This window comes from Myotis lucifugus, unplaced genomic scaffold, assembly GCF_000147115.1.
Source record: "Myotis lucifugus unplaced genomic scaffold, Myoluc2.0 scaffold_99, whole genome shotgun sequence".
Lineage (NCBI taxonomy): Eukaryota > Metazoa > Chordata > Mammalia > Chiroptera > Vespertilionidae > Myotis > Myotis lucifugus.
This window is the reverse complement of record NW_005871147.1, coordinates 1243616-1271161: the sequence shown is the minus strand read 5'-3', so window position 1 is coordinate 1271161 and position 27546 is coordinate 1243616. Positions and strand designations below refer to the sequence as shown.

At 38.4% G+C, this 27546-nt stretch overlaps 1 protein-coding gene across 8 annotated transcripts in view; it reads right to left on the bottom strand.

The window, feature by feature from the left end:
• KANSL1 (KAT8 regulatory NSL complex subunit 1) overlaps positions 1–27546 on the bottom strand; it is a 155298-nt gene that overhangs the window by 98319 nt on the left and 29433 nt on the right. For 6 of the 8 annotated variants that reach the window (XM_023756784.1, XM_023756786.1, XM_023756788.1 and 3 more), the window contains exons 1-2: positions 27475–27546; positions 7806–9171 (exon numbers count right to left, since the gene is read on the bottom strand). In XM_023756784.1, the coding sequence (XP_023612552.1) occupies positions 7806–9088 (1283 nt within the window). In that variant the 5' untranslated portion in view covers positions 9089–9171; positions 27475–27546. The remainder of the gene's footprint in view (positions 1–7805; positions 9172–27474) is intronic. The other 2 variants (XM_014458711.2, XM_023756785.1) reach the window with 1 other exon arrangement.

Sequence of the window (27546 nt, the reverse complement as noted above, 5' to 3'; positions counted from 1 at the left end):
TCACAGGCCGAGGCTCTATCCACTGAGCCAAACCAGCTAGGGCAGGATATGACATTTCTTAGCCCCTCCAGCAGCATACCTTAGTTTTTTTCCTCCAGGAGTGTGGTGGAAAAACCCTAGATCACCTATCTTCTTGGCTTCTTATTACCCAAATTACCAAGAACACTGCGAGTGGTGGCGTACAGGGAGCTTAGCCAATGAGCTGTCAGAAAAGGTGTTTCCTCTGCAGCTCATACGCAGAGGACCCCCCACACGTTGTGTCTGACGCCCTCCCTCCCTCCACGGCCAGGGCACGGGACGCTATGGGCGCCTCCATCTTTGTGTCAGAATGACGGTTAACTTGCATATTACCTTTTTATTAGATTAGATGTGCCAGGCACTAAGTATGCATCTTTGTCTTACCATATCTCCACTCCACATCAAAACTTTAAACTTCTTGAGGACAGAGACTCAGTTTATTTACCTATGGCAGCTCCTGTGTCTCACACATTTGCTCATTCAGCAAGTACTTATTACAGGACTACTTAAACACTAATCATAAAAGAATACTTAAAACTCAACTTTTATTTAGGCAACAAAAAACATTTGTAACAATTAGATCTGCAGCAAGTAGGTAACCCAAATTCCTGTTGCCCAACTTCCTTCTGAATCACAAAAGCAGCACCAAGAATAATTCTCATTATTGAAATATATAAAGAAGCACCAAGAATAATTCTCTTTATTGACATATATATATATTCTCAGGAAAAAAGGGGGACAGGGAAAAGGGAGTAAATACAAAAGTTCCTGTTTCTGCCACTGGATGTCATAGGCAGGCTAACAGAAAAACAAAGGGCATTAAATCAAAGGTGTTCACAAAATGAAAGTTTACTCAGCTCTGAAGTAACTTGTATAAGAACACAAGGGAATTAGTTTCACATATGTATCCCACACACAGAGAAATACAATAATCACTTTATGGACAGCAACAAAAAAAATCTAAAGCATTGAAAGAATCAAAGCTCTGAGTCACAAGCCAAGAAAGCTATTTTGTTTCAAGTTACCTCAGTGACTTATAGAGACTTTTGCCATCAATGTTATTTAAAGATATAGTAGCACAATTCAAAGTACTTTGAGCCCTAGAGATCATCTAGGTCAGTTCTCTTATTTTTATTAGAAAAGTGATTACATGGTTAGCCCTGGTCTTTAAAACACCCCCCTCTAGTCACCAAAGCCCCATGCCTTTTAGCCTCTGTCCTGTTTATGCTGTGCCTGTACTAACCTAACCTCAGTTGGCCACAACCAAAAGAAAACTTTGTATCAAAATCCTAGCCACCCTTAGATCTTAGGTCCTGGCTAATATTTCTTTCTCTCACTCCATCATTCTGTGAAAAGATAAATAGGGAAATAAGCACAAATCAAAATGACTTTGGCAACATCATCTGTGTATACTTAATAAATTCAAGTAGAAGCTACAACACAACATATTCCAGAGTACCGAAAAAGCAAAATCTACAAACATACTAGTAATTCATTGTATCAGGAAGTCTTCATTAACAACTCTAAGAGTGTGAAATTCCTCAAAAGTAAAGAGTCACTACAATCAACATAACCCAAAATTCAAATAAGTTTAGTGTCATTAAACTGAGCATCTAGTTTAATTTTTACCCAACCCTGATGTGGACATCAGAAGGCTACTTGATAAATAAAACATAGGTTAGAATAAATTAAAGCAGAAGAAATAAAACCACGAAAATAAATAAGAACTAGAAAAGCAAAATGAAGCCAAGAATGAGGCTTTTAAAAAGTACAATAAGCTTGGCTCTAAAGTTCTAAAAGCCAACAGGAAAATAGAAACTTTGTGAACAACACAAATCACAACATCCAGGTAATAAAAACAGACTTAAAAGCTTAGGGAAAAATACAATTACTCTTATTTGCACGTCTTTCTCCCTGAGGTCCTTATAGAGAAGGCATTGTATAATATATACTTAATATATAAAACACATTTCAATAGTCACAAGGAAATGTTTTATGGGATGAATTCTATGCTAACCACCAAGATAAGCCTATTTTAACAGTTCAGTAAGAAAAATTTTTTTTTAGGGAAAAGAGGTCTATATTAATGTCCAGGTACCCAGAATACTGATCTACCTGGAAAAAATATTTTCTTAACAGCAAGTACTTACCATAGACAGACCAAGAAAATAAAAACCAAATTCAGGAATTCATGACAAAATAACAGGACAAAACTCTTAGGAGGAAAAGAAAAAGAGGAATATAAAGATAAACTAAAGTTTAGATGAGAGCGCAGGCACAAGCACACACTCAAGAGTATATTACACATACATAGGAGATAAATAAATGCTTTTGTTTCTACTTCTACAATTAAGAATAAAACATTAGCCCTGGCCGGGTTGCTCAGTTGGTTTGAGCATCGTCCCATACACCAAAAGGTTGCAGGTTCAATTCCCCGTCAGGGCACATATTGCGACTTTAATCTCCAGTCAAGGCGTGTATGGGAAGCAACCAGTAGATGTACACTGAATGGCTAGATTATTATGACTGGCCAGATTATTATGACCACCCCATGAGTACTTCGTTGGGCCACCTTTTGCCTTCAATACTCCGGCGATTCTTCTTGGCATTGACTTCACAAGATGTTGAAAGGTGATGCGAGGAATCTGACACCATGCCTGATGAATAGCACTGTCCAGTTCTGTGAGATTTGATGGTTGTGGAACCAGCTGCCTGATGGCTCTTTTAACTTCTTCCCACAAATGCTCAATTGGATTGAGATCTGGTGATTGTGGGGGCCACCTAAGCAAGGTAAAGTCTCCCTCATGTTCTTGAAACCACTCCTGCACAATACGAGCACCATGGCATGACGCATTGTCTTGTTGGAAGAAGCCATCTCTATTGGGACATGCCATCAACATGATAGGATGAACTTGATCAGCAACGATACTTAGGTATGTTGTGCTATTCAGACGTTTATAATGATCTGGCCCTCTAGCAACTTCAGCGGGAAATTATACGTCAGGTGGTCATAATAATCTGGCCACTCAGTGTATATCTATCTCTGCCTCTGTCTCTCCCTTCAAAATCAATAAACATATCCTCAGGTGAGGCTTTAAAAATTTTTTTTAAACATTAAGGTATTTATTAAAACACAGCTTTCTTGTTAGTTCCTTGATTTTCACACTAGTAGTGACATGTATGTACCAAGACAATTACATAACACATTTTAGAAAGATTTTTCCCAAAAGAGCTTAAAATAAAAAGGCATGACAGGTTTAAACTAAACATAAAATCAGTTAACCAAAAATATTAATCAGCCCCGGCCAGTCTGATAAGTTTGGCTCATAGACCGAAGGGTCTCGGGTTCAATTCCTGGTCAAGGGCATGCACCTAGGTTGCAGGTTCAATTCCCAGCCCCAGTGCGGTAGGCAACCAATCAAAGTGTCTCTCATCAATGTTTCTCTCTCCCCCTCCTCCCTACCTTACATTCTTTCAAAAAAATTCAATGGAAAAACTATCCTCAGGTGAGAATTTTAAAATATATATATATATATATATATATATATATATATATATATTAAGAAAAAGGAAAGAATTTTTCTAAAACACCTTGTCTAGTAATACAGAATTTACTATTTGTAAAGTATAATACTATATAATAAAAGGCTAATATGCAAACAGACCGAACGGCAGAACAACCGATTGCTATGATGTGCACTGATCACCAGGGGGTGCGCGCTGGAACATGGCGAGAATGAGGCAGAGTGCAGAACATGGCAGGCATCAGCTGCAATGGGATGGTGGAGCAGGTAAGTGGGGGCGCCAGACCAAGGCAGGTGCCGATCGCTGTCATTGGGGCAAGCCTCTGCTGGTTACTGAAAATTCTTTGCTCCCATGCACCGTGGTCCCGCCTGGCGCTTGCACCTGCTGCCAGCGCCAGAGCCACTGCTCACACCCGCTATTGGTGCCCGGCGCTGGCTCTGATCCTCGGTGCTGTCAGCAGGTTCGAGCAGGTGCGAGCAGTGGTTGCCGGTCCCTATCGCCCCTCAGGGCTTCTTCACCTCCCCTTGCTCCTGAGGGGCAATCAGAGCTGACAGTCACCTCTCGCACCTGCTGCCGGCGATGGCCCCGTTTGCACCCACTGCCAGCACCAGCCCCAATCGCACCGCACCGTCAGTCAGTGGGTGCAAGCAGGGCCAGCACCATCAGCATGTGGGAGTGGCAGTGGCGGGGAGCGGGGCTGCCGGCAGACAGGGGAACAGGGGCCGTGGTGGGAGGGGCTGGGAGGGGGTGCGGAGGATGGGCCAAGACCCGCCCCTGTGCCCACTGCAGCCTCGTGGCCCAGAGTTCCTTTCAAGGTGCACGAATTCCTGCACTGGGCCCCTAATACAATGATAAACAATTTGCCAAAAACTCAACATATAAAAATCAATCATTCTGCTACTGCTAGCATGTGTCTAGGACAGTGATGGCGAACCTTTTGAGCTCAGCGTGTCAGCATTTTGAAAAACCCTAACTTAACTCTGGTGCTGTGTCACATATAGAAATTTTTTGATATTTGCAACCATAATAAAACAAAGACTTATATTTTTCATATTTATTTTATATATTTAAATGCCATTTAACAGAAAAATCAACCCCAAAAAAATGAGTTCGCGTGTCACCTGACACGTGTGTCATAGGTTCGCCATCACTGGTCTAGGACTTAGTTTTTCCTCTTAAGAGTTAGAAAAGAAAAAACAAATGAATTCTTAGTGAAGGCTTGCAATTTTCACAGAACCATCCACTTATAATTTATAAGCAGCATTATTTCAAAACATTTCATTTCAACAGTCTCCTGTACTAAATATTTTCATCATGGCTGAAAATATTTAGTACAGGAGCAACTTTATCTCTGGCAGAAGTACTTCAGTAAAGGAGTGAAATATTAGACAGACTATCAGAAAGGGAAAACAAGTTTAAACTCACCAATTTTATTTATTCTAGGACTCAAGAATTCTAAATGTGGTTATGGGGTTTGGAAGGGACTACTAAATCACTAAGAAAAGGCTTCTCAGCATCCAAAGACTTTCCCTTTTTTTCTTTTTTAATCAAAGCAATACCTCCATTCTCATTGTCTGGCCAATTACTGAAAAATCTTTAAAACACTCAGATGGTCAACAAACACCTGCCTACCACCTTGACTGGGTAGCTCAGTTGGTTAGAGCGGCCTCCCAATACAACAAGGTTGGTTGCAGGTTCAATTCCTGGTCAGGGCACATACAAGAATCAACCAATGAATGCATAATTAAGTGGAACAACAAATCAATCTCCTCTCTCTCTCTCTCTCTCTCTCTCTCTCTATATATATATATATATATATAATTAAAAGATAAATAAAACACCTGGCTAGATACTTGCATTAGGAGTCAATCTGTTGGCCTTGCTCAACAAGATCTTTGAAGTAGTGGTGTATTGGTGCTTTTAATTTTGATTCAATTACATAAAAATGTACAAAAGTATATTTACTTCACAGTATCTTTAGTTCTCCATATTTTTCTTACTTAAATTGTAAGTGGGTTCAACTGATCCCTAAAATATGTGAACTGTCCTTGTACTTCACACTCTTCCAAATCAACAAACCATTCATTATATGAGAAGGCCCAGAACTAAGTAGTGAGTGAATAGACTAAGGTCTTTTCAAATCACTAGATTATCCCATGGAATAAAAAAAGTTCTCTCTTAGTTATTTTTATTTCACTGGATTAGAAGTTACCCACATTACCAAAACTTAAAAACTTTTTCAATACAAGGTATACTGAAAACAGTAAGCTTCTAGATTATTTTCTCAAATACACAAAACAAGCACATGAAACTTAACATGCTTCAACTACAGTATTTGTTATATGAAATTACTCTAAAACACAAAAAAATTCAACATTAACTAAGATTTTTTTTAACATATTTTTATTGATTTCAGAGAGAGGAAGAGAGGAGAGACTAAAACATCAATGATGAGAGAATCATTGATTGGCTGCCTCCTGCACGCCCCCTTACTGGGGATCAAGCCTGCAACCCAGGCATGTGCCCTTGACCTGAATCAAACCTGGGACCCTTCAGTCCGCAGATTGACACGCTATCCAATGAGCCAAACTGGATAGGCTAACATTAACTAAGGTTTTTTTGAAGCAATGGTTCATGCAGCAAAGTCAGTAGGGATAATGCCACAAATATTCACAAGGTGATGTAAACTAGTAAACCATTTAAGAAAAAAGGAAATTTACTTAAACTTAAAAGTACAGCTGTCTCAATTAAGTCTCCAGTGAAAATCTTAGTTACCTTTTTACTACAGGCAAGGAAAAAACAATTATTCCAACATAGCCACCTATTTGAGCCTTCTCTAGTAATCCAACCTTTATAAAATCCCTACCCAAAGTAGAAATGAGAGAGGATTTGCTAGTCAACAATCCTGCCCATCTTTTCCAAATTATCATGTTTCCCTTTTTCACAAGTTTAGCACTTTTAAGTAGATAAAATATAGACTGACTGCCCTGGCCAGGTGGCTCAGTTGGTTGGAGTGTTGTCCTGTACACCAAAAGGCTGCAGGTGCGATTCCTGGTCAGGACACATACCAAGGTTATAGGCTCAATCCCTGGTTGGGGTGCATATGGGAAGCAACCGACCGATGTTTCTCTCTCACATGAATGTTTGTTTCTCTTTCTCATCAATAAAAACATATCCTTGATTGAGAATTTTTTTTAAAAAAAGTAGACTGATTTATCTTTTTTTAAAAATATATTTTATTGATTTTTTACAGAGAGGAAGAGAGAGGGATAGAGAGTTAGAAACATCGATGAGAGAGAGACATCCATCAGCTGCCTCCTGCACACCCACCTCTGGGGATGTGCCCGCAACCAAGGTACATGCCCTTGACCGGAATCGAACCTGGGACCCTTCAGTCCGCAAGCCGACGCTCTATCCACTGAGCCAAACTGGTTAGGGCATAGACTGATTTATCTTTAAGGAGATATATTTATATACTGTACTTCCTTGTTAATCCATAAGGAGCCAAATGCAGAATTAGGAGGGAAATATATGAGCTCCACCACACCGAGTGCCACTCAAAGCTTAAGCAGAATTTTCTTCAAACAAACAGATTTGGAAACACCAATAAGAATTTATCCCAAATAAGCTAATACATTTAACTTAGCTGAGAGAAAATAAAATCCAAATCTGACAAAGATGGGCTATTTTAGGTAGAGACAAGTTGTGAAAAAGTGAATTGTGCTTAGATGTAACCTATAAAATACTCAGAGCATTTTCTGATTATTAGTCCTTAAAAAGGAGAGGAAACCTCAAGTGTTAAAAGTGAAGACGGGGTACATTCTTGGCTGAAAGCTCAATTAAACCAACTATAAACTCCAGCAAAGTGAACTAGGTCAACTAAATTTCTGTCCCCATCTACTAGAAGCAACAAATTCTGAAATCAAGTCATAGAAACTTATAAAAATAACTTATGTCCAGTTTCAAAAAAAAATCTATTCACTCACAGAATGGGTACAGTTTTACAAATAGATGTCTATTTTTAATAAATTAGATTTTAAAAATAAATTAGCAGCTTTTAGCCTACAGCAACTATACCAGAAATATCTTCCATTTCATCACTAACAAGTATATGCACTCACCTACTTAAAATTAGAAAAAAGACAAATGGAATCTAGGTACTTATAAACAAAGAATCCCATTCTCCCCATGATGGGAATTCACCAAGTCTTTCTCCTGTGTTCCCTCTCTCAAAAATGTCATTATGCATGGGTTCTACTCACAGAGGTATGTGACGCTGCCCAGGATCAGCTCTGGTCAGTTCTTCCTCTTCAATATCAGACTCTCCTCCTGAACTACTGTCAGTGACATCTGAGTCAAATGCTTGTTCACTGCACCTCAAGCTGGCTATACCACTAGCTGTAAATCTCTCCAATTCTTCTGAAATGGAATCACTTTTCAGGAAGTTACTAAGTCCTTCTGAAGTGGTGGTCTCACTGGCAGCTTTTCTCAATGCAGCTTCAGCCTTTCGAGTCAGCATCAACTGGCTTCGGGGCCTCAGGGATTCCAAGTTTGGCAGTTTACTCAAAGTTTTCTCTAAAAATCCACCCAGCTGATGCTGAATGTGCCTCTCCACCTGCTTGGCTTGCACAACCTGTAAGCGCTTCTGTAATCTGCGGGCACGGTTTTCAATATCAGCCTGCCGTCGTAGTAAAGCTGTTATCCTTGTGTCAGAATCTAAAGCACTAAAAAGAATGGAAGACAGGGGAGACTTTTTACCCTCTAACTTGACGCCCCCCAAGTTAGAACTGGAGTCTGTGCCAGGTGATAACCTACTGCTTCCTTGAAGTGCTGGCTGTTCCATGGAATTTACAGAAGATTTGTTTGCAGTGCTATTATTGCTAAATATAGTTGTGTGTTCTACATCAAGGCTTCTATGTGGAAGAGTGCAATTGGTCATACCCCCCTTCAAGTCCCCTGATTCAGATGCCACCATTTCACCCCCCTGAGAAGATGAAGTAAGAGTTCGTTTTCCCCCATTGAGGGAACTGGAATTGTCATGATCAGAATGTGTTGAACTTTTAGTCAATTTCTTAGCCAACCCATTTACAGGTGCTTGTGGCAGAGCTGTTTGACCACTCGTATTCATGCTTCTAAGATTTTCTAAAGAAAACTCCAAAACTGGCTGTCTCCCCAACAGCTCAGCTCGGAGTTCATAGGACTGAGATAAGAAAGGGTGAGATTTAAGGACTGTCTGCTTGCTGAAGACACCTTGCAATTTCAATGATTCCTTCGAGGAAACAGGTGTTACATCGGAGCAGAGATAAGACGCCACCAATGGTTGCAGCTTTCCCAAATCTTCCTTAGGATTATTTCGGAAGTCTAGACTGGGATCCTCTGCAGCAATGGCTTTTCTTTTGGTTCCGTTGGCAGCAATAAGGATGTTGGCGTTGCCGTTGTTTTCGGCACTGCCAGGGGACAAAGTGGAGGATGGGGGAGCCAGTTTGAACCGGATATGGTGTGCTTCAGCTGCTGCGTCAGTGAGAGCGGGCGCCATCGCAGCCATTCAGCACAGAGAGACAGGAAGTCCAGCCTCTCCCGGTGCCGAGGCCAGCTCCACGGCCCCTTTCTGCCTCCCCAGAGAACAGACTAGAAAGAAAAGAACAAAAGGAAGTTAGAAATACAAGCATAATAGACAACAACAACATTTTTCATACAAATACTACTTGAGGCTATAATCCAAACTCTGCCTCCAGTCACATTCACTCTGGAGACCTGAATATTCTTCATCAGGGGAAGGAGGGGGAGGGAAGGAAGGAAGGAGGGAGGGCGAGAGAGCACATACACTCTTCTGTACAAGAGAAAGAATTCCACTTTTTTTTGTCACTTGTTACCACGGATTCAACGTAGCTAAAACAGAAGTTCCACACTGAGAAAATCACAGATTATTCAAGTCAATCACCTGCATTTAAGAGAAAAATCTCTTTAAACTTCTTAAAATGAGTACATTTAAAGCAAATGAAGCAAACTAAACACCTAGCAATTAAACAGGAAAGAATTAGTAAGAACTCCCCATCTCTACCAAAAAGTTCATATGCCAAATGTCATAGAGCTGTGTATTTTTCTGGCCAAACAATCCAGTGTTCAGCAGCTTCTCACTTCTCGGCAAGACAGCTCAAACTACAAGCTTAACTGTATCACACTTGTCAGCTTTCTTTCATTGTCCTCAGTACAACCTACCTCTCAAATTAATTGCCCAAGTTGTCTCTTCCCTTCACTCCAAAACTTCCTAAAAGAATAATATAAATAGCTGCCTCTGCACTCTAATCTGGCTCCTACTGCTCTGGCAGAAGTTACCAGTAATCTCATTATCAAATCTCAATGGTCAAGTCTCAATCCCCAATCTATTTGACTTCTCTAAAGCATTAGGTAGTGCTGACCAATCATTCTTGAAATTCTCCTTTCCTAATGTCCTTGATACCAAGGTTCCTTCTTCTGTCCTCTTCTCTCTGAAGCCACTTCCTTCTCAACAACCACTAGTATGTACTAGTACAGTGAGACCTCTAGTATATATAGTGAGGCCTCCTAATACTCAGAAAAACTTGCTGAGTTGCACTAGTCAACATTCCCACTTCTATGTTCCTCAAGCTCCCTGGAACTCAAAATTCACTTTCTTCTTTCAATACTTACTCCTCAACCAGATTTATTATCTCTGGTAATGGTATTGCTTTCATTTAGCAATCTAAGCTAAAAGCCTCAGTCATTTGCCTCTATTTGGTTTAAGAGCAAAAGAAAATCTATGTAAAGAACTAAGCCAACTGTTCTTAAAAGTGTAGTCTACAGACTTCTTGGGAGCTCAAAGACCATTTTAGGGGTCCACGAGAGCTATTTTCATAGTAATCCTAAAAATTATTTGCCTTTTTAAATTTTTTTTCTGTTGATATTTGCAATGAGGGTACAAAAACAAGGCTGAGCACCTGTGTACCAGAAAGGTCGCAGGTTCAATTCCCGGTCAGGGCACATACAGGAGGCAACCGATTCATGTCTCTCACATCAAATGTCTATCTATCCATGTCCTTCTGTCTGTCTCCCTCTCTCTCTCTCTCTCTCTCTCTCTGCCCCCCCTCCCTCTTTATCTCTCTCTCTGAAAATCAATAAACATGTCCTCGGGTTAGGATTTTTTTAAAAAAGCTAGTTCCATTTATCAATGTCCTTGATAAAATTATGAAAATTATAAAATCTCTACTCTACTTTTTTAAATATTCTTCGTGATGAAAGGTAAAGTACACATAAATTACTTCTGAAGCTTTAATAAGTCTGAGAGCCTGGTCTGTGTGCTCAGTGGTTAGAGCATTGGCACACCCACTGAAGGGTCTCAGGTTGGATTCCCAATAAGAGCATATACCTGGGTTGCAGGTTCGACCCCCAGCCCGTCGGGGCACGTGCAGTAGGCAACCAATCGATGTGTCTCTCTCACATCAATGTTTCTTTCCCTCTCCCTCTTAAAAAAAAAAAAAAATCAATGGAAAAAATATCCTCGGATAAAAATTAACAACAAAAAGTAGTAGTCTGAGAAAAAGCACCTGTACAACTGATTGCAAGGTGAACTAGAAGCTTTTCTCATCTAACACTATTTTTAGTTGGCAGAACTACTTATGTAGTTAGCAGACATTTTCTCAAAAATGAACAAAGTGAACCTGTCACTTCAAGAAAAACCACTGACAATGTTTATTGCCAATTATAAAATCTGGGTTTTCAAGCAAAAAATAAGTATTTTGAAAACTTGTACCCACCATCATGAACATGAACATATTCCCATTACTTTAAAAAGTCATTTCTAATTAAATATACTACTGCTGATATTAATAAATGTAAATTTTTGATACCATACAACAAAATGTGTAAACATTTGGAAGATCTGGGAAACTCAGTAAATAACCAAATGACCAATGCATGTGAGAAACTCATGCACAGGTAAAAGTAAGCTCAAGACAGACCAATAGATTTTAACCTAATAGTGATTTTCAACCCTCTTCATCTCATGGCACACTAATTAGTACTAAAATCCTGCAGCGACCAAAAAAAAAAATTTTTTTTTTGCTGATCTGACAAAAAAAATAGGTGTAATTTTGATTCATTTACACTGGACGGCTATTGTCGTTGGCTGTTATTTTTTTGAGTATCTAAGGGAAAAGAGGTCAGTACCCCTGACTAAATAGTCAGGTATTGCATGTTTCAAAATTGCTTGTGGCACACTAGTGATTGAAAATTACTGACCTAACAGAGTACAAAAGGTTCATTGATATGGTTTTAGATTCCATATTGCAACTAAACTCGATGAAACTATGACTTGTCAAGTTTGGGTACAATGTCAAAGAAGATCCACACTTATCTAAAAAGACTATTAAGTACTCCTCTTTTTCCACCTACCTAGCTGTGTGAAGCCAGATTTTCTTTATATTCTACAACCAAAACATACAATAGAATGAATGCAAAAACAGATATGAGAATCCAGGTGTTTTCTATTAAGCCAGACATTAGTAAGATTTGCAAAAATGTAAAACAATGCCATTCACTTAAAAGTTCTTTGTGGTTGTCTCAACATGTTTTAAGAGTGAAAAGGGGTCTTGAGAGCAAAAAACTAGGGAACCACTGAACTAAAGCAACCTTTTCCCTACTTAAGAAACAAACAAACAAAAAAACAAGAGGACAACTTCCAATTTGGTCAAACTTTTTTAGCCCTAGATTAATGACAACACAGGATGATAGACCCTATAAGGACTACACCAAGGTTTTTTTTCACACTATGACCATTCAAATCATTAAATAAATATTTAAGTAAATGACCAAGATAGCATCCATACAAATACCAATACACTCACAGTTCAAATTTATCTATTGCTCTACATAGCTGCCAAAAGTTTCTCATTCTAATATTGTACTTTAATGAATTTTCTATGAAATAAGTAGACCTTCTGGTATATGGCTTTCTATGTAACACAAACTGTTTTATGTCTTTTTCTATTTCTGATCTTAACATTAATGTTACTTCCTAATATAGTATAAATGACCAATAGATAGATGAACCAATGCAAAATATGTTGAGTTAGTTTTATAGTACACAAAGCATTTTCTGCAATAAACAAAAATCACTATCAGATCTTTCCCATCAATCCAATATTCTCCTCTTTTAAATTGATAGCAATACATTGTTGATACTTGCAATGCAAGGAGGAACATTATCAGTGCCAGATGAATAATATAACAGGTGAGAAGAGTAGTTGTAACCTACTACCCCGAGAGCACCATATGTAAGTCTCAGCAATGGCAGGAAACAGCCTTCCTCTGGGGACCCAAGCAAGAGCACAGATGTTACACAGCTTACACAAAACTTACTCTGGAAAACCAAGGCTCGCACAGCACACGTAAAAGAGGGTCATAGCCCTAGCTGGTTTGGCTCAATGGATAGAGCGTCGGCCTGCGGACTGAAGGGTCCCAGGTTCGATTCCAGTCAAGGGCATATGACCAGGTTGTGGGCTCGTGCAGGAGGCAGCCAATCAATGATTCTCTCTCATCATTGATGTTTCTGTCTCTCTCCCTCTTCCTTCCTCTCTGAGATCAATAAAAATATATTTTTTTAAAAAAGAGGGTCATAATTAACATCATACTACAGAAGTACTTAAGCAGTAAATATTCCATCATGATTTTAGAATTATTTAATTATTTAAAGTTCACAACTTAAGAAAAATCTGCTGGCTCAAATCCCATATCTTTCAAGATTTCTCTGACCCTGTGAAAGTACATCTGTGAATTTAACATTAATGACGCATATCTCAGCTCAAAGGCAAGAGTTTATTTTGTTTACACACTCTCCTTGGTCTCTATATCCCCATACGACGCACTGCAAAGAGTAGTTACTAAAACAATCATCTAAGTAAGTAGGGAGAGGGAAAAGCAACCTCTTCAGAAGGAATTCCATTTCTAAATCCTAAATCTTTATCTTTCTACACCAAAACAATATTACTTATAGGAAAAGATAAAAATCTACAACCATCTCCCTTAGTTGACTTGTAATGCAATGCTGAGATTCAATATTACCCCCAAAGGCATTCACAGGTAAGGAGAGTAGGTCCAAGGTCACATCATGGCTCCACCCTCATTTAAATTATTTAACTGTTCCCTCCATTTCCTCATCTACCAAAGACAAGCCTAAATCACAAGGTTGCTGTGATGATTAAATGAAATATTTTCAATTACTTAGCCTAGTACCTGGCAAAAACACCCATTATTTGCACTATTAATAACCTATAGACTAAAAGCAAATATAAAAATAAATTTCTATGAGACTTCTTAATGCACAGGAAAAATATTAAGCAAATATTTCTCTAAAAGGTCACTGTACTTGAGGACTTTTCACTTAGGGAAAAAAGCACATAAATGGACATAACAAATCTGGTTAGCTAGCACTCAATATTAGCTTTAATTGCTATAAATCATCACATAAGCTTAGAAATTCATTTAATATTTCATGATGTTATTTCTGATAAAAAGAGAGCAAATCAAATGCCCAACAATTTAAATTATGAAATACCCATGTAATGGAATACTATGCAACAATAAATAACAAAGCACACTTGTATTTACTGACATGAAAAAGTTCCTGCTTCACTGTTAATTTTTTTAAAGGTGTTACAAAACAAGTACTATAACCTTATTTTTGTTTTTAAAAGTAGGTGGTAATATTCTTCTGTCTTTGGTTTTCTGGCTTATGTAATTGTCTCTACCACAAACATATATTACTTATATAATAAAAGGAAAGGATGCAAAAAGAAAGTAATGCAAATTTTTAAAGAGCCAAAAAACCTGAGTAAGGCAAAATGTCAGTGACTGACTTTTTCTTAAAAATTGAACATACTCCACAAAATGTTGATTAAAACAATTATTCCCATCCCACTTGAAGTCCTAAAAGTTTCACTGTCCAACAATTTAAAACAGAGAAGACTGTCAAACTTTAGCAGTTTTACAAAAACAGCACAACAGCTTATAATAAGTCACCTTTCTCCTAAGAATACAAAGCATTAAAAGCTATAATTAACTTATTAATCCTCAAAACAGCCTGGGCAGTAGTAGGTTTCAGGCTGGGATTATTATAATTTCCAATTTGCGGGTGGGGTTAGACAATAAAGTTATAGCGTACACTCAAAATAAATCTAAAATATCCCAATTTTTAGTTCATCTAATAAACCACAATCTGACAAATGCAGATGAAGCTAACACAAATTAAGATTTTCCAGTAAGTTTAAAGAGACCAAAGAACCTATCTGCTATAAAAGACTGGGCTAGGTAATTAATGGTTTCCCTACCAGTTCCAAGGAAGCATTTGGAGACTGGAAAATGTTAAATGGGTTCAGCAGGCAAACACATTTGGGGAAACACTTCCTTTGATGGAGATCCACAATGTATTTCATCATACTGAATATGCAGATATTTGCCTTTACCAAACTTATTTAACAAATAAACACCTTTTTCCCATTACACCTATTAATAGGTTGAGGAACACTGTTCTGAGGGATACAGTTGGAATAAAGTTCAAATATGTGAATTCTAGGGTCCCTTCCTGTACTTAGGATTCTATTATTCTAAACTGCAGTATAGGTTCAAGGACAAACTTCGACCTAACACAAGTAGCACTTTTGAAGCAAAAACATATCCCTAGGGCAGAGTTTCTCAACACTACTGACATCTTGTGCTGAATAACTCTGTTGTAAAGGGGGGAGGTCTCTCTTGTGCACTCTATTCAGCAGGATCCCTGGCCTCCACCCACTAGATGCTAGTAACACCTTAATACAAATTATGACAACCAAAAATGCCTCCAGAAATGTCAAATGTCCCATAGGGGGCAAAAATCACACCTCCCAATTGAAAAGTACTTCCTAGAGCAGTGATGGCGAACCTATGACACGCGTGTGAGAGGTGACACGCGAACTCATTTTTTTGGTTGATTTTTCTTTGTTAAATGGCACTTAAATATATAAAATAAATATCAAAAATATAAGTCTTTGTTTTACTATGGTTGCAAATATAAAAAAATTTCTATATGTGACACGGCACCAGAGTTAAGTTAGGGTTTTTCAAAATGCTGACACGCCGAGCTCAAAAGGTTCGCCATCACTGTCCTAGAGATACAGACCTATATCTTTATGTCTATCTATAGAGATAGACATGTAAGATATATTCTTTCCAGAAAGCAAAACACCTGGCTGCTTCAAATACTGCAAGTCAGAACTAACTCCATACCTACAACTGAAAACTTTGCCTCGTTAGTTTCCAACAGAGGACTCCCAAATACACAAGAAAAAACTAGCAGCATCCATCTTGCAAAAATGTTGATAAACTGCAAAAACCCAAGGAGAAGGGTTTGGCCATCTGGCTGGCTAATCACCACACTTGCACTGAAAACAAGCAAAAAATCAGATGGGGAAGAAAAGTTTGCCCATAATGTGGCTTCTACTAACTTCTTATCCCATTACCTCATTACTCTGCACAAAGGAAAGAAAGAGAAGGAGGAAGGTTGGTAAGGGAAGTGTCCGTGAGGTTGTCAAATGTCAGCTGAAATGTTTAAATGAGCTAAAATTTAATATCTAAGAGGTTAAAACAAGAGAATGGTAACATGGCATTCTAGTGAGAGGAAATAGCATGGGAAAAGGCAAGGCTCTGGGAAAACATAGGACATCCTAGAGGTTAAATGATCAATTTTCTTGAAATATAAAGTTAATAGAGGAAACAGTACAGAAAAAGGTAGCAAGACAGTTTGAAGCCAGTTCAATAACGGAAAACCTTAAATAGCCAGCCTTTACTCAGACTTAAAGGCAGCAGAATGTCATTAAAGGCTTTCCAAATGGGAGTGACACATCAGAAGTGAGCTTTTCAGAGACCAGTTGGGTAGGATGGATTAAAAGAAAACGAAAAGGCAAAGCAGCAGCTACTGCAATAATCCAGACAGGATGCAACAAGAACCTCAACTAAAGTGGTCACCACAGTAGTATGGTCAAAGTTTTCTCCAAACTTAAATCCAGAAATTAGAAGGGGCTAAAGTTTGCATGAGGGCCAAATAAGTGACACAAACATTAATGTAAAGGATCTTAAGGACAAGAGAAAAGGCTCTCTTTTCCTTCATAACTTTATCTTCTCTATGCATTGCTCATAAAGCTGTTCAGGTGTGGTATATCCTTTCTATTCTTAACATTACCAACCAAAACCCAGCCAAGTCTTCATCAGCTCAGACCTAAATCATAGCAGCTTCCTGACTGATAGCTCAGCCCTCCAATACATTCCATACCTTTTTATCATCTCACTTCTCTATTCTACAATAACTTCCAGTGCCTTTTCACAAGTCAAAATTCTCCAAGATGAAACTTCCTATATAATAAAAACCTAATATGCTAAGTGTCCGGGGGATGTCAGAGAGATGGTTTTGGCCCGATCCCACAGGCCCAGCAGAGGGACCTCACTGGTGCACGAATTCGTGCACTGGGCCTCTAGTAAAACAATATCGGAACAAGTACATCAGGTAGTATGGACCCAGAACTCTCCCTAAATTCCAAACTCCACAATCTCTGCCTAGGCTGCTGCTTCTACCGGAAAGGCCCAAAACATAATTAATCCTTCAATACATAACATCTCTACAGAAACTTTTCCCTACTATTCAGATTCACATTGCTTTCTTCCTGCTTAAATTTTTCAGTGCACTTAAAGTCACCATCACTCAATTTAAATTATGTGTTTGAATGTTCCCTAATTGTCACAATTTATTAATTATATTTCAAAACAGGCAGTGTTCTTTAGGATCCTTCTCTTGCATACTCGGCAACTTTATCTAGAGCTCGGTAAACTCTAAGTACTGTAAGCACTTACTGACTGAACTAGAGTAGTCAAAACACACTTGTTTGCTCTGGCAAGTATGCTCAATAGTTACAGCACTGACCCTGGGACCGAAGGGTCTCAGGCTCAATTCCCAGTCAAGGGCACTTATCTGGGTTGCAGGTTCCATCCCCAGTCCATCATGTGGGAGGCAACCAATAGATGCCCCCCTCCCCCAACCAATAGACTCTCCCCTCTCCCCCCTTCCGCTCTCTCTAAAACCCAATGGAAAAAATATCCTTGAGTGAAGATTAACAACAACAACAACACTTGGTGAGATTTTGCCAAGCGGAGGAAGATGAGGAAACTCTAATCAAGAAACTGACAAAAAAAAATAATGGGAAAGGATTTAGGAGATGATCCACAAGCAATTTGGATGAGCCAAGTGGTACACGTATACAGCTTCTCAAGAAGAGGAAAGCAGCCCTAGCTGGTTTGGCTCAGTGGATAGAGCGTCGGCCTGCGGACTGAAGGGTCCCAGGTTCGATTCCAGTCAAGGGCATACGCTCGTGTTGCGGGCTCAATCCCCAGTGCAGGGTGTGTGGGAGGCAGCTGATCAGTGATTCTCTCTCATCAATGATGTTTTTATCTCTCTTTCCCTCTCCCTTCCTCTCTGAAATTAAAAAAAAAAAAAGAGGAAAGCAGCTATGTATGTAGTGATTTGTTCTGAAAGCTACATTATGGGACACAATGCAAAATGTTTCTTTTAAATGGAAAACAATGTAGGTATGAAATACAATAGGGAGTAGAGACATATTTTTTATTACAAGTCAAAAAAATAATGTGGACCTCACCACGCTAGTCCCTAACACTTTCCTATGCCAACAGAGCTTCTTAACCGAAAACGTTTATAATTACTAAGGGAATCATAGCTCTGACTAGAGGTTATTATTATGACTGCTGCTCACTTACATTAACTGACCTTTCACTACGTCAGTCACTGTGCTAAGCGTTTTACATGTGCTCTCATTTATCTTCACAATAACACTGTAAAGCAAGTACTTTTATTTTCATTTTATAGATGAGGAAACTTGACATTCAGAACTTCTAAAATTCAGAAGCAGGATTCCAATTCAAATCCCTAATTCTAAAGTCCACAACTCTTAAACCATCATACTAAGTAACTTAAGGCTAATTTTAAATTGAAAGGACCTTAACTGCTAGACACTAGATTTCAAATTTTAGTCTTTAGAGGAATACCAACTGATTATCTCCAATAAACATTTCATTAAAATGCCTATAACATTAAAAGCACCACACTAAGTGTCTACAGTAATGACAAAGACCACTAAAGACACTACTATGTGATCAGGGAATCCTGGGGGGCCACATTAACGGGACCCTAGCACAGGCTGAGAGTGGGTGGAATCATAGAAGGCTTCCCAGAGGGAATAACATTTAAGTTGAAACCTAAAGAATATGTAGGGTCCAGCATCATCCATACTGCTACTTCAACTATTCCATATCCAAAATCCATCCCATAGTCCCAACACCAAATCCTAACCCAATTCCTGTTCATCAGCATTCCCTATGTGAATGAATCTTTTCTTAAAATATGTTTTTAATGATTTTTAAATAGAGAGGAGAGGAAGTGACAGAAGCATAGACGAGACACATCGATAGGCTGCCTCCCGCACGCCCCCTACTGGGGATCAAGCCCACAATCCGGGAATGTGCCCTGACTGGGACTCAAACCCAGGACCTTTTGGTCCATGGGATGATGCCCAATCCACTGAGCTACATCAGCCGGGCCCCCTGTGAATGAATCTTGATCCCAATCACTGATGTATTGTATATCATAGATAGCTCACTTAAACAAATACAAATGTCAGACGAATAATAGAAAGACTGCAGGAGTTTATGGTCTAATGGAACTCCCATTTGACCCAGTGATCCCACTTCTAGAAATATATCCCAAGAAACCAGAAACACCAATCAGAAAGGAAATATGCATCCCTATGTTCATAGCAGCACAATTCACCAGAGCTAAGATTTGGAAACAGCCTAAATGCCCATCAGTAGTGAATGGATTAGAAAACTGTGGTACAAATACACGATGGAATACTATGCTGCTGTAAAAAAGAAGGAACTCTTACCGTTTGCAACAGCATGGATGGAACTGGAGAGCATTATGCTAAGTGAAATAAGCCAGTCAATGAAAGAAAAATACCACATGATCTCACTCATTTATGGATAATAAAGACCATTATAAACTGATGAACAAAAATAGATACAGAGGCAGAGCAGCATTGAACAGACTGTCAAACTACAGTGGGAAGCCTGGGGAGGGTTTGGGGGGGTTAGAGATCAACCGAAGGACTTGTATGCATGCATATAAGCATAGCCAATGGACATAAGACAATGGGGGTTAGGGGAGGCCAGGGGAATGTCAAGGGGGGGCGGGGAGAGGAGACATATGTAATACTCTTTGTAATACTTTAAGCAATAAAACAAAATAAAATAAAAAAATAAATAAAAATTGTAACAGTTTCATTAATGCAAAGATAAGAAGACAGAATATAGCCCTGGCTAGTGTTGCTAAGTGGTTAGAGCGTCAGCCCTCACACAGAAGGGTTGAGAGTTTGATTCCCAGTCAAACTGGGTTGCAGGTTCGATCCCTGGCCCCAGTCAGGATGAATGTGGGAGGCAACCAATCAATGTGTCTCTCTCATATTGATGTCTCTCTCTCTCCCACCTCTCCCTCTCTCTCTGAAAAGCAATGGAAAACATATCCACGGGTGAGGGTTATCACATACAACACAAAAAAGATAGAAAATAGGTGCAAAGGAAAACCCAGATGATAAAGCACTGTGTTTTGCCTGAAGGGTTCCAGAAAGAGATGACATTCTGGTTGAATTTTGACGACGGACTAGGGAGAGTTCAAAATAGGAAGTAGAATAGGCACACTCACTCCATCCTTAATGCCATTGCCTTAATTCAGAACCTAATTATGTACTACAGTAATCCAGGCAATAATAATCTCCCAACTGTTCTTTCTTCCTGTCTCAGCAAGCCTTCAATATAGCATCTACCACCAAAATGATTATTAGAAAAAAAAAAAAAAAGGAAGAGAGGAGAGGAGAGGGAATATAAATCTGACCATGTTGTGCTCCTGCTTAAAATCTTTTAGTGACACTAGGGTAAGGATGAATCCAAACTCCCCACACAGAGTATCTACGTCCTTTTAACACTCAGCCTCATCTCCAACCTGTCCCCAGCTCCAAACTTCCTGAATTGTATTTATAGTTCCAGGCTCTCCCATGCCCTTGCACCTTTGCTTGTGCTACTTTTTCTTCTCCAAGATCACATGCTCTTTCAAGTATTCCCCATTCATTCCAAGTTGAATTAGGGGTCCCTCTCACTCTCTGGGTCTTACCTGCACCTCCGTGACACCCTGGGCAATAGCTCATAATGTAATATAGACTCCCAATTTTGTCTTTCTCTTCCTTCCCTAGACTATATACTTCCTTAAAAAGGGGTTACTGTTTGTTTTATCTTTATCCCCTACATGCAGCACTGTGCCTGGCAGACAGTGGACCAATATATATGCTAGTTAATCTGAGCATGCTATGTTGAATGTACCAGCTGGAGATCCATTATGAAGTTAAAGGGGATGTCTGATCATAAAATGATAATGATCTAACAAGAAGCTGGCACCAACTGAATCTAGGACAGATTTCATCTACCTCAAGTTCCAGTCATTTATAGTGCCAAGCACCTGAACCCAGACTGGCAAATTTTTAACTGTAGCATTTAAACTATTAAATTTGGTTACAAAAGCCTTTTGAAGACAAAAATATATCAAAAATGTAAATGCAATTACCCAAAATTTTACCCAATAACTACATTTCTAGGAACCTATCCAAGAGAAATATTCTCATAGATACATAAAGATGTATGTACAATTCTTTCACTGAAGAATTGTAATACAAAAAAACCCTAAACTTAAAAAAAAGACACACTAGAAAACTATTTTTGATGTGAAAATCCTCTGATGTATAGCTAAATGGGGGGGGGGGGGGATCAAGAACATAAGTATGATCCCATTCCTATTTAAAAATAAACAGAAAAAAATTTTTGAAGGATGACTACCTATCAAAATACTTATTGATGTTTACCACTGAATTCAAATTTCCTACCAGTCTACCTCACATAAAAACAAAGAGGAAAAAAGTACTTTTTAATCTCGTCTCTTTCTAACAAGCTCTAACAGTACAAGTGCTTGAACAATCTTAAAATCAGAGATTTCTTAAAGGATCCAAGCAATTCAAAAGCAAACGGGTTCTTTTTGGCGGGCATCCTTGACCAAATTCCAGGGATCTCACTGAAGCCTACCTTATCTGTTTAGAGTACTGAATTAATGATAAATAAAAATTCATTTTTCCAACACCAGGGAAATGTTAAATAGTAATACTACCATCCTTCTTTCAATCCTTTGGGAGGCCAAAGGAAAAAGTAGGAGTAAGCAATAAACCAGTAACTGCATAAACAGTTGCCCGATTTTTTTTTTGATATGTGCTTAAGGTCTTTAAAATCATCAGTTCTCCATGGTAATGTACAAACAGTTTAATGAAACTTTCCTGACAGTTCAACTTATCAAACTAGTATTTCTTCAAAGCCTATACATTAGCAAACATAAAAAATTAAACTAATTAGCTTTTTGCCTCTTTTCCCTTCACACCCTTCCGTGAAGGTGCTAATAAGCAGTCACAAAGGCCAAATAACAAGTAGCAGGAGAAAACCTGGATGTAAGCTTTTAGCAATTTTTGGTTTAACGTTCTAACAAAATTGTTATTCATCTTTTTTATTCCCCAACACTTCCCCTCCAACTGTGACTAACCAATTCTGATCTTAAGCTGATCCTTTTTAAAAAAGAAATTAAAAGGTGAGGATCTTCCATTAAGTTTGATGTTATTCAAGCAACTTTTTCCAAACAAGAGCAGAATCTGCTGTACTTAAAATTCAGAGTGAGACCTCATTTGGGATTCCTGGTTCAAGTAACAAGAACCAGAGTTTTTGATAACATTTAGATAAAACTGCACTGAATTTACCTCCACCTTACATTTCCTGATTCTCAAAAGCTTGGGGAAAAATTGTAATTCTTAAAAAATTAGAACTAGGAAAAAAAGGCAAGTTTACAGTCAACATTAAAATATATACCTAGCCCTAGCTGATTTTACTCAGTGGATACAGCATCAGCCTGTGGACTCAAGGGTCCCAAGTTCGATTACAGTCAAGGGCACATGCCCAGGTTACAGGCTCAATCCTCAGTAGGGGGCGTGCAGGAGGCAGCCGATCAATGACTCTCATCATTGATGTTTCTATCTCTCTCCCTCTCCCTTCCTCTCTGAAATCAATAAAAACATATTTTTTAAAAGTGTGTGTGTGTGTGTGTATATATATATATATATATATAAATACACACACATATGTAAATGTATATATATACATATAGCTAAATAATTCCTTAGTAGGTTAGGGCATTCAAATGTTAAAATTTTATGGAGCTAGCTTAGTCTTGGAAAAGCAAGGCTTGCAGGAAGTAACATTTATTAAGCAACTATTATCTGCCAGACATCTACCCAAAGGGAGATAAGAATTTAAAAGATCTTCCCCCTTGAGGGTCTCTTGGCATAAAGGTTTAAAACCTTCTTATACAAACTTTTAAGTTTTTCTTTCAGATTATCCAAGTTTATCTGCTTTTCATTCATAAATATGAGCTGTGCTTCAAACTCTTAAGTCAGTTTCCTCATAACTCATTAAAAAAAAGTCAATTTCAGTCCTGTTTGGAGTCCAGTCTTTTTGGTAAATTATACCTACTGGTTTATTTTCTCCTACATATTTTACCCTACATCCTAAAAGACTGGCACATGGCATAATGGAGAAACAAATAATAACTGAGTAATTAATAGTAACCCTTCCAACTGGTCTTTTCCTATGACCCACAATTCTTCCCACAATCTGCAAGTGATACCCAAAGATACCACTTACCTCCTACCTTCTTGTGGCCTTCAAATGTTGGAGATCTCTAGTACAGTGGGTATCTGTCTTTTCCAATTTATATTGTCTTTCCTATCACTGTTTTTAGGAGAATGGGAAGTACTGAAAGAGCCTTATTTTGTTATGAATTATTATACTCTGGCAAGAATATTTTTACAAAATTTTTAATATGCCCAGAGACAAATTATTAGGGATAGAAACTATAATTTAAAAATACATCTTCAGAGCCAACATGCAGACTGGAAAACCAGTCTTAATATAGATTTCCAAGAAATAAAGTCCTATTTTAGGGTAAAGGACATGGTCCAAATACTCTTTGCACTGAGATAGTAGGTAGGCCAGGTGTTTGGGACCATTTTTATTTAAGACACCTACACTGTACTTCAAAAAGTGATCAAACAGAAGGGTACACTAATGTAAAGACACTTCCTAAAACTTAAAACAGTCTAACCCAGCGGTTCTCAACCTGTGGGTCGCGACCCCTTTGGAGGTCAAACGATCCCTTTCACAGGGGTCGCGTCGCCTAAGACCATCAGAAAACACACATATAATTACATATTGTTTTTGTGATGAATCTCTAGGCTTTAATCATGTTCAATTGGTACCAATGAAATTGGGGGGTCACCCCAACATGGGGAATTGTATTAAAGGGTCCCGCCATTAGGAAGGTTGAGAACCACTGTTCTAACCATCCAAGGCAGAAGCTTACTTAAATTAGAGAAAGAAGGCAAAGAAAAGGTGCTTTAAGAGCTCTAATAAACCACTAAATGGTTGAACTTTGCTCGGGCAATCAAAAGAGGCCCCCATAGTTATTTTGCCCCGTTCCCTCCTTTCCAAACTCAAGCCAAGGGAGAGTTTTTTTTTTTGGGGGGGGGGGGGGGGGGAGAGAATCAATTAAAAAAAAATTTTTTAATCTCTCTCTCTCCAGGAAGGAAATTACTTAAATTTGTTTTAATAGCCTCACCAAGAAGAAAAAAACAAATCCTACCAAGCCTTCAAGCAAGCTGACTAAATATAAAAGGAATAAGTATTACTCTTTAAACGCAGAATTTTCAATGACTACTGTTTAGAAAATACAGCATGATCATGATGTTTTTACAACATTTAAAAATTGTGTTTCTAATATGACAAGATAACTAAGCTTTATTCACAAAGTTCCTAACTAGCACCACTCAAATACTAAAATACCTTCTCCAACCAACACCATCAACCACATGGCCCTATGTTTACAGGTCACATGAGTCAGGTTGTATCAACAGAACAAAGCTAAAATTTGCTTTCACTTTAAAATACAATTAAAATCTGTGGCCAACCCAATAAAATTCAGAGGATGTAGGTTACAGTGTAACAAATAAGATGGAAGAGTTGGCAGTGTTTGAAGAAGAAAAAATGGAGTACTACAGTTATTTTCCTTTCTTCTCACCGTGATAAAAGTTCAAAAGTGAACTTAAGGCTTACTCATTTTCTAGCTTCCAAAATTTTCCTCAACAGGATAATGATAAGTCACTTAACAACCAAAGAATGCTCTGCAGTTTTAGCCATAGAAATAACATGTGTAGGCAAGAAAAAAGAAAATCAGACAAAAAGTTAACACCTGACTTTGGTAAAGCACAACAGTCAAATACTAATGTTCTGAATGAAGCTTTCAGAAAAGATGCAGGAACACTTCTAAATACTTCACTTCAATAAATTCATATAGGCTAAAGGACCAAAAACCCCATCCCACCCCACCCTCAAAGGTCCATCAATATTTAATTGATCATTCTTTTAACTATCTACAGATACAAATCAAAAATACTTATCTTACATATGTATCTTACTTTAATGAGGCAGTCATCAGAGACCAACCATAATACAGAGATGTTCAGAATCTTGGTCACATTTAATATTTCTCTCCAACATTTGAGAAATAAAAAGCTAATCACCTCCAAACATGAGATCACTAACAAATATACCAAATACGCTAAAGTCAAAAGAATTGCATACTGTGTTGGGGAAACGTAGTGGAAATTGAAATCAGAAATATAAATCAGTTTTCCCACATTTATAATACATTTTTTAAATTCCTCAAGGAATGAGCATTTTACCTTGCCTTATTTTTAGAACTACACATCACACTGCACATATCACATGATGTGATGTAACTGTTAGCAAAGAAAATGGCCCAAATCATTGAAAATATATCTAGTAAGAGGACAAGAATCAATGCATCCTTAAGAATCACTACATTTCATATTGACTTTTTTAAAAAGTTTATTAAATCACATTTTTTAAATTGTAAAAGTGGCTAATAACCTATGCAGAAAAACAGAGAAATATACTTGGTATTTTATAAAATAGGAATTTACACAATTATTAGGAAAACTGACATGAAGAAACCAATAAATGAACATTCATTTAAAACTTTAAGATAAAAAGCAAAAAATCTCCAGATCAAAAGCACAATAAAAATATAATGAAATACTCTTAGCTAAAGCATAATTATTACTCAAAAGTATTTACTGTTGTTAGGATATAAGAAAAATAGTTTTAACTGACAAACCTGCAGACAATTGAAAATTTCTAAATTGGTCAGACTGTTAGAAAAGGAACCAAGTATAGCCTATAGAAGGGGGAGGGGAAAACACACCCACTTAAGCCTTTGTAAATAGTGGTACTTTAAATGGCCCCAAAGTAGGAAAAAAAGCAACTATACTATTCCGAAATATGAAAAACATACCCCGATGTACTACTTTTCCATACTTGAAAGTGCTTTAGAACGAAGTTCAGTAACAATCTATAACTATATCATGATTACGCAAGGCAAAGATTATGTAATTTTATCGTTTTTTACAAATGTTCTCCGACTCTAAAACTAAAACAACTAAAACGTTTTGCTCTCTCCAATGGGGAGGGGATAGGTTCTTCTGGGCTACAATTTAAAAATAAAAACACATCCCAAAACAAACCAAAAAAAAAAAAAAAGAAACACACAATGATTGCTAGCCACGTGACAAAGGAGATGGCAACATCAGGATTGTGAATGGAGGGGAGGGAAGCGAGGCAAGACTAGGGAGGTTTCTCGGAACTTTGGGAACCTTGAGATTCGAGTCTACCGACCCTTAAGGGACCAAACTCTAGCCCTAAGAGTTGTACTGTTAATATCCTCAAGTACAGTTTTATTAATAGGTCACAAAAAATGCACCAGTGACCTCTAGAATAAAGGGGGAAAACGGAGGAGGAAAGAGCAATTTAAAGTGGCGCCATTATGTCACCCCTTCTCCCCTAAGGCAATCCAATAAGCAATAGTTAAGTAACATGTTTCTCAAAAACACCACATTGGGATCCCAAAAATGGAAAACAAAAGGATGTTTAAGTAAAGCATCAGGATACTGTTTATCATATGGAAGAACAATCAAACTATATGCTGAGACTCAAAAGACCGTCAGCCGGAAAACAGGCCCCCCAAACTCACTTAAAAGCAAATAAATGCCTCTTCCTCTTTAGTTAAAAAAAAAAAAAACACGTCCGCCTGAGGGAAACTAGATCTGAAAACCTAAGTGACCTCAATTTACAGGCAACAAAAACAATAAATAAATGAAACAAATAACCATCTCACAGAACAATCAAGAGTTGTGATATACACCGCGAAACGCGCAAGATGTGTATTTCGAGCAGAGAAAGGCCTTTTGCAGTCGAGAAGTTCAAGGCGAAAGCCAGAGTTTGTTTTTGTTTTGTTTTTTTAACGGGAATAAATCGTGTTCTAAGGCCTCGTTTTTAAATAGAACGCCAAAGGAAAAGCTGGCGAACGCGGCGGCAGCTGGTGGGGAAGGGCCCCGCACACCCCCGCCCTTGGGGCGACTCCCAGCCCCGGACCCGCAGCGGGGAAGCCCGGAGAGGCCATTTAAAGTTCCGGGGGTTTTTCCTGCCCTGCCCTGCCTTTCTAGTTACTACTAACAAAGAGAGAGAAATGGGAGCCACGGGGAGAGCGAGGAGAAGGAGAAAGGGCAGCGGGAGGAGGTGGAGGAAAGGAGCAGCAGCAGCAGCACCTACCACGTGATGGAGGAGCGTCGCCCGGGCGGATTCGGCCCCACAAAATGGGCGCAGTTTGCAAACAGCCCCCGG